Source organism: Ctenocephalides felis, unplaced genomic scaffold (assembly GCF_003426905.1).
Source record: "Ctenocephalides felis isolate EL2017-DRISC unplaced genomic scaffold, ASM342690v1 CF-g0.4_SCAFFOLD_01170, whole genome shotgun sequence".
In the NCBI taxonomy this organism is placed as follows: domain Eukaryota; kingdom Metazoa; phylum Arthropoda; class Insecta; order Siphonaptera; family Pulicidae; genus Ctenocephalides; species Ctenocephalides felis.
In genome coordinates this window covers 29440514-29452331 of record NW_020537324.1, presented here as the reverse complement: position 1 = coordinate 29452331, position 11818 = coordinate 29440514, and the positions used below count along the sequence as shown (strand labels likewise).

Sequence of the window (11818 nt, the reverse complement as noted above, 5' to 3'; positions counted from 1 at the left end):
TATAATCTCACTTAGATTTTTCATCTACTATGCATTTTGTGTATCACACATATGTTAGCTATGTTTTGAATTAGAATATTAGAATATAAAATATAAATGGTGTAATTGCTCATAATGGTATTGAAATGAAAAAGTGATTAGATTTTAAAAATTCAAAAATTATTCGAAATATATTATTTATAAATAGTGCTGATTTATTTTTGGCAAAGATCGGTCCCATCGTTTTTTGTTGGATTATTAAAATTATAACACAACTTTTGTATGGTGATAGTGTTCCTAGTCTTGAAGAACATACTAAAATATTGTAGACGTAGAACAAGTTATTTAATTACATACACTAATTAAAAATTGTAGAATGGACCACGCGTAAAAAAACTCAGGGTTGGACGCGTTATTATAATATTTAATGTAATATTTAAACAATTTGTCGTAAGTATTTGATAATTTGCAATAGTTTCTAATATAACGCCTATAAGTATACCTGTATACTTATAAATCACCCACAAAATTTCCTATTGATTAAGTGGATTTTTCACACTTTTCTGAAAGTTTATGCAATAACTTGCCTTAAAGCAAAATACCACTTACACCTAATTTAATGCATGATTATCAATTAAAATAATACAACACATGAATGATATATCGTAGATATATCAAATATGATTGGACAAATACATTATGTTGATGTTGCCATGGAAATATGCATCATAACAAAACAAAGATAGAAAGCAAAAGTTGTACAAGATGGATATTTCTGGTGATGATTTGGATATTAATTTGAGTCGAAAAGTGAGTATTATATATAAATATATATAAATTTATATATATATATATATTTCTAAATCTTTAGTATTTCTAAAGTTTTTTCCTATATCAAAAATTTGGGAGGTTATTAATGATTTTTGCTTACGAACCATTATTATATTGTCTACGTTACGAACGTTGAGGCTCATGTGGCTCGGAAGCTACAAAGACAGCCTCAAGACAATAATTTAAGCTTAAGTTAATTTCAAAATGCTTATCAAACTTAAATAATTGAAACGTTGGTTCTTTTATCCAATCTATATGACCAAAAATGACTGGTTTGTTGGTTTATATTTAGAATCTAATGTTTTAATCTTTCCCACATATATCTATTAATCAGATACCTAAGAAAGGTCGAAGAGCTGGTTTATCATACACACCTCAAACTGATAATGAAACTGCAATAAGTACAATAGATGGATCAGTCGATAGTCCAAGATCAAATGAAGGTTTCCTTCCACCTTCTAAAACAAAAAATGATGGTGGATGGGCTGAAGGAACCATTGGTCAACCCAGGTCTGATTAATTAAGATAAATAATTTAAAAATATTATTCATATCTGGTATTAATTTATGCAATTTTTTCAGAGTCGTGTCTAGTAAGAATATAGCAGAACAGTAAGTTTCAAACTAGTAAAACAAAAATTATAGTATCAAGTTGATACTATCAACTTATATAACCGAGTATGTAGTTATTGAAATTACTGCACAAAATCATTATTCATATGATATATATCATAACATATGTTTGAAAATAATAACATTTGGAGCTATTATAGCCTGAAATTTACATGGTAATATTTCCAGAAAGTGTTGCGTTCTATATTTAGCTAGTAACTAAACGTTTGACATAATTAATGTTCAAAATTTACATACTGATATTTTTTAAGCAATTATTCAAGTAGTTTTTATATGCTGATATCTCTTCAACTTCAATAGATTTTGATATGGTAATTATCTTCTAGTATATGTTATAAAATTATTTATTTGTCTTAAATTAAATAATCAAATGAAATTATAAAATACATAAATCACCTCAACGAAATCTTTGTGATATTATAATATCCAAAACTATGAAACCTTGTAATGTAGCTGCCACGTAACGAACAAAACCGAAGTATAACGTTCAAGTCGATAAATGTTACTTCTATACTTAATATTAACGTAACCATCAACTTCGTAACGACGTTTCTTCTATACTATGTTATATTAACTTTTACTGAGGTTCTTTACTAAATTATAAATTAGTGAAGGACAAACTGAAGAATAAATTAAGTTCTATTGATTTTTACGCAGTCGCAATTGCTAATAATGATATATTATTACAATTTTTGATAGTCGTGCTTATGTTTATTATCATTATAGTTTATGATCAAAATAATCTTTATTTTTCGTATTTTTAGAGAACGTACACGAGATATACGTAACGATGAATCTGACAGTGAAATTCCTGTGATACCTGATCTTGATGACTTAGATGACGACATATTATCTTTGTCTATTAATGATATAGACAAGTAAGCTCAGATTCTATTTTATTTATTTTTTTATATATAAATATTAATGTTTTATCTTAACATCAAAGTATTCGCAGCAAGACAACTGCATACAGAGAATTGAATACCGATGTTATTCAGCAAGGTGTTTACGATATGGTTTCTTGTCTTGATGGTGTAGATCTATCAGTTCTAATTAGATTTTTGCAAGAGGAGAATGATATTATAGAGTCAGATGAACCCTGGACATGGGATAGTCTTTTTACTGAAGTCACAAGTAGCTTACATCAAACATATGAATCTGGAGAAGAATTTTTACCCTAATTTTCATTGACCAGGATAGAGGCATTCAAATAACTATTTGAATGATACGAAGAAAAAAATTACAGAAGGCAAAAATATTTTAATTTACATAATGCAACATATTAAAAAACAATATTAATTAATATATTTCATTAGAATATATCATATATTTTATTAGAATTTGAGCAAAAATAATTGAGACATTATTTCGCGTATGTGAACTTATTATTGTTAGATTAACCATATATTAATTAATTAATTAATTATTCAACAATTATTAGGTAATTTAATCATTGTTTTGATAAACATGTATTTGTTCAAAATAAAAATCCTTTGAAAATGAAAAAACATGTCTTTGTATTATTAATCAGTTTTGTTGATTTCTGCAACTTTGATGTTCAAATTGGTCTTGTCTTGACAGATAAGTTGCAAAATATGTAATTAATATGCCAAACTCAATATTTTTATAAAATAAATTATCAATATTAAAATTAATGTGCACGAACGAGAATACAATTTCTGAAACAAACTAGTGGTGTATGGCATCGTACCTTAAAATTGCTGGAATTTCTAGTACCTCAATAAAATATTCGAGGAGTATTAAATATTTTCAAATAGATTATAAAAAATAATGTAACTTTCATTATTATTATTTTATAAAAATAAACAAAACTTAATCAATCGGATTTAATATGAAAATGTATTATATATAAACTGAATTGCAAAGTTAAAATTATATTTTTAGTACATACGTGATGTTTAGTACTTTAGCTAGAGTTAGCATTAAAATCCGAATTATTTTTCGATATTCAAAAAAAAAATTTTTTTTAGAATTAAAAAAAATGAAATAAACAGAAAAATTCCCCAAAACCAATCGGTTCGTCAACACAAGCAGAAAGTTTTTAAATCTTTCAAATCGCATGCTTAGTTCTCTCAAAAACTGCCATTTTAGAGCCTTATATCTACGAAACGACTGGAACTGACTTTGTCAAAAACAAATCACCACTGCTCCCCATCATTATGAATTGAATGTTTTTTGGATCATTTAAATCGGATGCTCCATTTTCTCAAAAAATCGATTTCTATTTTCTGCACTCTTTGCTCTATATATCCGAAACGACTCGACCTGCCTTTGCTAAAATCTAATCACCACTTCTCTCCATAATTACGAATCGAATGTTTTTTGGATCATTCAAATCGGTTGATCCATTCTTCTAAGAATGGACATTTTTAGCACCCTTGCTCTATATCTCTGAAGCCGCTCGAGCTATCTTCGTCAAAAATTTATCAGAACGTCTCCTCATCAATAGGAATCGAATTTTTTTTAACCATTCAAATCGGTTAATCAGTACGCCCGAAATCGTCGACGAAAAATTGTCTCCACACATACACACGCATATCCATTTTTGCTGAGGTATGCCAAAATGTTCAGAAACCTCCAAAACGTGAAGATATTCAAAAAATTTCATTTCCAATTTTTAGTCCATTACTATAACTTAACCTACGGGAAGTTATTAAACTTGATGCAATAAATATCTAACTTTGTCCTGTAGAAGTAAATAGCAACATATGAGCAATATATTTATGCAATTGTAAGCAAATATAAAGGATAGATATTTAATTAAATATAAAAAATGCTTTATTTGTTCTGGAACTTAACTTTTAATATACATCATTTAAGAATTGAAAGATATAGCATAGAGTGTAAATCTTTCGTTACGAACCTAATAATTTGCTTTGTTTTAAAATAATTGTACGAATCTTATTGTCAGTGATATGTTTTATAATCAAATATTAAAAAAGTCGTTTTATATATAAATTTAAATTAACCTTATTGTATATTATTTATTCTTCAACTACTGTGTTGATAGGTCTGGCATTGCCATTGGGAAGACCGGCAGAAATTTGGCTTTCGATACCACAATGATCAGAACCTCTCAATATCTTGAAATATCCATTATCTCCCCAGTCAGAGTTCCAGGAATTGGCAATGAGCCAGTATGGTGTATCTTCTTCAACGCCCCAACCCAAAATACGAATAGCATGGCCACCTAGAGCTCGTCCAGTTACATGTTGGTAGACACCTTAAAAACATCAGTTTTGCCTTAGAATATTGCAAAATTATTTAGTATTGATTATTGTAATAGCAATATATATTATATAGGAGACGAGTATTTAGATATTTGCTATCAAACTATTTTAACTTTATTCTATACATACCTGTCTTATAGTTAAGAAGATCCTCGTACACAGTAAATGCTCCTTCAACTGGACCGTTGGTCATAATTTCGTGTTGGATTTCTTTCTCATCATTGCGAATGGAATATGAGTTTTTGCCATAATGTCTGTCATCTTTATAGGAAACATCGTATCCTGCCTCACATTGTTTTTGGCATTTTGGAGTGCGACTGTCATGACCATCACAAGAAGGTCTAGAACCATTTACATGATGTTCGCAAGGCTCGATGGTGTATGGTTGACAACCCTGGTGATATAAAAAATAAATCGCATTTTAAAATTTAAGTGAATAAATAGATATTTTAGTTGATCATGGTTTATATAACAATAGAAGAAAATCATATAAAAAATTATATGGCCATACAAAAGCTGTAACAATGCATAAATTACTTTATATTAGATTTTTATGAAAAGTAGAACATACAAGCCCGCAAATAGCAATTCATGAGATCATTAAAATATTCGATTTATTGAATTTGAACGTTAATCATTTGAAAATGACTCGGTTTGATAATAATTAATAATACAAAAAATGAACAACAATAGAACAAAATAACTGAATTATAACCTTTACTATTATTTATTGGTCAAGAGAACAAGCCCACTTAAAGCAAAAGAGCAAGATGAATCAGAAAAAAATTTCACGTGCATAAAAATTCTATAGAAAGGACTAAAGAAGAGGTCGGCAACGAGGGTAAATTACCCCAAACAGAGTAAAAATGGAATTTTAGGGCTAAAAGGTATAGTTTTAATTGATATTCATTGTATTTGCTATGTAGTTGTCCGTATGGGAGTAATATTTCTTTGCCATGGGGTAATATCAACTTGGACAAAAATATTTTGGGGTAATGATTAAAAAAGTTACCCGACCGCTGAACTAAAGTGAAGACTATTAAGATGAAATATATCTATGTTATATTTTTTATAAATATATATCAAATTTGAAAAACGAAATACGAAAAATATATATTCTCTTAAATAAAACTTGAAAAAAATGGACAGCACGTTTTTGTTTTATTTTACAGGCTAATTTAGTTTTGGTTGCTTCGATGTATAATTTATGGTTACATGATAACTTAAATTCTAGAAAATTCAATTCATTCATAATTTAAGAATTTGAGCCAATTCCAAAATCTTTTTATTTTTTATTTCTAGAAACTAAGATTTGCTAAATTAAATATTTAAATTTTGAAAAAAAACAAATCCTATCATTGATTATTTGCGCTTGCAGAAATTTTTCATTTGCTATTCATTTTTTAATATTCACTAATTCTTCACATTAACATGTTTAATTCATTTTAATTATTAAGCAAGAACATTATTATTTGAAACCAGATCATGTTTCACTGGTAGCTTTGTCCTGTCTAAAATTTTAATATTTTTTGTAAATTATTCTCGACCATTTTGATTGAACTACTTTTCACAACGGTTTTTGCTGAAATTAAGCAAAATAAAAACTTTTAAAATAAAAGAATAAATAAATTAAAATAAAAGTCAAATGACCCGGCGTGGTATATAAAGGAATACATTAAATATTACTCAAAATAAATAATAAAGAAAAAAAATTAAAACTATTTTAACAATATATTGAGTTCCAAATTCAGTAAAGCAATTTCCAAAAACAGTAAAATTATAAATGCTATTCTAATTCAAAGTTAAAAACCAGTCATTTGACTCCCCTTTGGTATGATCATCAGTGTTAAGTATGACACCCTATATTATAGCCACATTTAAATTTCAATCTTACCTGATGACTTCCAAAGGATCCTCCGCTCACAATACCTTTGTGAACCCAGTACGACCAGGCGGCACCCGGAAATCCACCGTTGCATCCGAAACCACAGGTGTGGCAACAGGAAACCAAATCTTCAGCGGAAAACCGAAAATGAATATTTCCTTTGGAGTGAATGCACACACGATCTGACATTGCTTCTACAGCTCCAAAAGCCTGAATTTTTTTTTAAAAAATTACTATAATTATTTTGTAATATTGTTATTATAAATTAACCAGCAAACCCGACGAACTCCGTTTCGCCACCAGATGGTTTCGTGAGAAAGATGAAGAAATTGTTTGTTTGTTTTATATTTGAGAAGGAAAAATTTGATTTTATTACACAACAGTAATGAATTTATTTCGATTACAAAAATGAAGTGTTTTTTAGATGAACTTCTCTAAGTATGAAAGTGAATCCGCAAATTATCCATTTCATTGAAGTGCACTTTGGTAAACCACATTTTTTGTTTTTTGGTCTGACGTTAACACAAACAAAGCGGATGGTTTTCCAACTCGTGAACAGGCAACGTATTACCGCCCATGTCTCACTAATGTCATTACTCGAATTTTTAATTACGCTGCGTGAAGTTCCAGTAGCTTGCATTAAGGCACGATGCCATGCACAACTAATTTTCTTAATTTTCTTAGCTATAAACCTTGCGGAGCCCGTGACCTTTCCAACGAATGCAAAATTATCGAAATCGGTTCGTGCGTTCTGGAGTTATTTCGTCAGGAAGAAAAACCCGACTTATTTTTTTTATATATGTAGATGTTATAGAGGCTTACTATGACTCAATTTCGCTTTCGAATTGATTTATTGTGTTTTGAATGGAAAAATCATATATTTTTTTAAAATTTAATTTAAAAATTTTTGCTTTTTTTTATTTTTCGCAATAATTAAAGAGTTATATCAAAATAAAAATTAATGATAAAATATTAAACTTCAAATGGGCGATATAATAAAACATGTAAAATCTGTAAATTTATTTTGAATATAAAAATTAATTTTTTGCCAAATTATGAATGATTATTTTTTGAAGTTCATAGGTTACTTTAACACATTTTATGTTGTTAATATATTTCATATAAAACATTAAAAGTTTTAAAACGATGATAATTCTATTATATAGAATCATAGTGTTATGTGAAAACTTCAATATAATAATTGATGAATAAGAATTCTATAATAGATAAATCTTTAATTCAACCATTTCACCTTTTTATATATTTTATACGAGTAAAATATGAAGGTTTAGTTACTAAAATTCTTCATGAATTAAAAATTCTTAAAATTATCGAGCATATGGTTCTCAACGAAAAGTTGATGAAATACAATAACTACAATTTTATATAATTATTGTTGAAATCAATCAATTAAAATACTGATAGCATAAAATAGCCATTTATCAGACTGTATTTTCATGGGAAAAATCACACTTTTTGCATTTAAATTTCTTTATTTGAATCAAGGTTTTTTCAGTATCCTGATAGATAGTATCCTGAGAGATAGAAGTGTATAAAGTAATTTAGAACTTACCAAAACAAAATGTTCTACTAGCTGTAAGTGGAATTCTGTCTTAAGGCAATTAGGGCATCGTGCCTTAAGGCAAATTGCTGGAACTTCCCGTACCAAAAATTTTTTTTTTTTTTAAAACGATTAACATTTTTGAAAAAAAATTACTTTGAAAAAATAAGATTTTTGAGAAACTATAAATTGGACAAAAAATTAGTTTTTTTTGAAAAAAAAAAATTTTTTAAAAAAATTTTTTTTTAAAAAATTTTTTTTTTAATTTTTTTTTTTTTTGAAATAAAAAATTTTTTTCTTTATTTTGACATATTGTGGAAGATCTGAACTTTTTTTCAAAGCAATCGTACTGCTTCAACTACATAGGGACAAAATATAAAGCGCGTAAGCGCCGCGTCGCTGTCTAACGCATAAGCATTGGTACGGAACCGATAGGAATGTTAACAAAATGTTTACTTATTGTTAAAATCTCTATAAAATGTCTGATAATTTGATGTGCATATGTCTAATGATCATTTTTGACCGCCAAATGGCTCATTTTTTTACTTTTTCCTCTATATCTCCGAAACCGCTGGACCTACCTTCATGAAAGTTGTATCGATTCTTCATCTTGTCAATACAAATAAAATGTTTTTTGAATTATTGAAATCGGACGCTCCGTTCTCTTAAAAACTGAGTTACCGTTTTCGGAACTTTTTGCCCCGTATCTTCGGAACGGCTTGACCTGCCTTTGCCAAAAACTAATCAGCACGTCTCCTTATCAATACGGATCGAATGTTTTTTGAATTATTCAAATCGGTTGATTCTTGTTCCCGAAATCGTCGACGAAAATTTGTATCCGCACATACATACACACACATACATACATACATACATACACACACACATACACACACACACACACACACACACACACACACACATACATCCATTTTTTCTAAGGTATGCCAAAATGTTCAGAAACCTCTGAAACGTAAAGATATATAAAAATTTTCATTTTCGATTTTTTTGCGATTACTATAACTTGCCCTACGGGAAGTTAATAAAAACTTGAAAATCAGGTTGAAGATATGAAAAATGTATTAAAATTAACATACAAATACTAGAAAATAACTGAAATTCTAATATTACACTAATAAAAAGATTTCTGAATTTTTATCAAAATGAAAACTGCCTAAAATAATAAAAAACTAAAAATCATATAATATATAACTTATAAGGACTTATTAAAACTAATAAACTTAATGCAAATATTAAGGTATCGCAAATAACGAAAAAGAGAAATTATTGTATTTGATTCAGAAAATTTGGATTTAAAAATTATTTACAAAGAATATATATTATATATATATATATATATATTTTCTTTTTAAAAGTGTAGTAAAGGGGGATAAAATATTAAAGATATGTTTAATTTTTTATTTTATTGGATCTCAAAGTTTGTTTTACAATTTTAGATATTGAATATATAATTCCCTGGTATTTTTAAAATAATAAAAAATGATAGTGATAGAAAAATAACATTTTTTCCGACGGTAGTAAAAATCTATACGATAATAAGCAATATTATATATTTACTTCAATTAAGTATTCCATTACAACAAAACACGCAGTAATAAAAACAATATATTTCCCTGATATAAAGTATACTTTATATCTATATCTTTATATAACTATAGTTAGCAGTTATACAAAGAAACCAGATAAAAAATCAGCTGATGATGATTTTTAATAAACATAAAGTATTCCCCGAAAAACCCAGTTTCATCCAGTTCCTAATTATAATTACGCGTTAGTCAATGCAAAATATTCACAGATCTGCATATAATATCAGAACAATTTTTATTTCTATTTAATTGCCTCAAATAATAAGATTGGTTTATACAAATTCGATAGAATTAATTAGTAAGATAGTCTACAGAAGAATTTAAATAAATGTTATCAGAAAATGAAACACGTTTCAAAGGCCATCTGTCAACAACCAACCCTGCATGATAAAAATGAAATGACGCTTAGATGATAACAAAATTTGTATACATTAAACAATCACAACGATTATAAACAAATATTATTACAAAACCATAATATAATACGATATGGTATTGTTTGCTAGAAGCAAAAACATAATTATTCAATAATATAACAAATGCAGAGACTTATGAGATGGAGAATTTATAGTTCTCGTATTGGTTCAAAATTTTATTCATAATAACGTGCTTTTATTAAAGTTTATTTGAGAAATTATTAATTTATTATTATTAATTTTTTTTAACTTTCCATAGAGTAAGTTTTAGTCATGGCAAAAAAGCGTGAATGAAATTTTTTATATATCTTGACGTTTCAAAGGTTTCTGAACAGTTTGGCATACCATAGAAAAAATGGATGTATGTATGTGTGCAGATACAAATTTTCGTCGACGATTTCGAGAACACGGATTAACCAATTTAAATAATTCAAAAAAAAAAAATCGATTCCTATTGATAAGAAAACGTGCTGAATAGTTTTTAGCAAAATCAGGTTCAGCTGTTCCGAAGATACGGGGCAAAAAGTGTCAAAATGGTAATTCAATTTATGAGAGAACGGAACGTCCGATTTGAATGATTGAAAAAACATTTTATTTGTATTAACAAAATGAAGAACTGAAAAAATTACAAAAAAATCCATTTGTTGCTTAAAAATGATCATTAGACATATGAACATCAAATTTACAGATATTTTATAGAGATTTTAATAATAAGTATGAATTTTGTCTTAAGGCACGATGCCATGCACCATTAGTTATTATTATAAAATATGCTAACTAATGCGCCATTAGTTATTTTTATAAAAAAAGGTAGACTAAACCACAAAATTCATATATTTGCAAAATTATAAATATATGCCAATGCAAATTAATTTTTATTTCTATCTGAAGAAATATTCTATTCAATATTATTTATTCAACCATAAATAAAAATAGAAAAGCTAACATTAACAATGTAATTAGTTTTTGTTCAATTATTTTGGTATTAAGAAGAGTTTTATTATAGTTTGTTCATATAATAGAAAACAAAATTAAATTTAAAGCATTTGCAATTGGTTAAAATAATAGAAAACAAACTAAAATTCGGATTTTTATAACTTAGATTATTTATGATTTTTGAGACATTTGCAAAATATCAAGAAAAAAAAGAGCCGCATAAGTAAGTAATACATCTTACTTGAATTTTCAGAATTCAAAGTTGTAAAATTTTAAAAAGGGAACCCGAATGTAGTTTTTGAAATCAAATGGTTTTCTGACTAAAATTTTCATTATCAACAGACTTGAACACATCAAATATAAAGTGTCCAAAATATTTTGACCCATACTTGTATAATTTTACCAAGTCTTTTTTAAAAGTGCAGCACAGACAGTACAATTTTAAGATAACATCTAAAGCCCATTGTAAAAAATAAAAATAATAAACATTCCTTGGAATACTATATGAAAATAAAATATATCTGAACATTACTTAAATAATTTCTTCAGAAAATTGGTCATAGATATCACAAAATACCAATGATGACGCGATTGAGTAATTTGTATCATCATTTATGACCACTTTTAAATATTAAAATATTTGACCTATTTCTACTTCTATTATTAAAAACCGCTATTCTATTATAACCAGGAAGTTCAATTACAAGAGTTTATCAATCG

General features: G+C 27.3%; 2 protein-coding genes across 3 annotated transcripts in view; one reads left to right on the top strand and one right to left on the bottom strand.

The window, feature by feature from the left end:
* Positions 1–675: 675 nt before the first annotated feature.
* LOC113368316 (intraflagellar transport protein 43 homolog A-like) lies at positions 676–2688 on the top strand. Its single transcript, XM_026609869.1, has 5 exons — positions 676–789; positions 1145–1320; positions 1392–1421; positions 2207–2320; positions 2389–2688. Exons 1-5 carry the CDS (start codon positions 745–747, stop codon positions 2621–2623), a joined length of 600 nt encoding a protein of 199 aa, XP_026465654.1. The 5' UTR covers positions 676–744; the 3' UTR covers positions 2624–2688.
* A 1566-nt stretch (positions 2689–4254) lies between these two features.
* The window catches only part of LOC113368019 (cathepsin B), a 104353-nt gene continuing 96789 nt past the window's right edge, over positions 4255–11818 (bottom strand). For both annotated transcript variants that reach the window (XM_026609583.1, XM_026609582.1), the window contains 3 exons: positions 6588–6788; positions 4823–5087; positions 4255–4686 (listed from right to left, as the gene is read on the bottom strand). In XM_026609583.1, the coding sequence (XP_026465368.1) occupies positions 4448–4686; positions 4823–5087; positions 6588–6788 (705 nt within the window). In that variant the 3' untranslated portion in view covers positions 4255–4447. The remainder of the gene's footprint in view (positions 4687–4822; positions 5088–6587; positions 6789–11818) is intronic.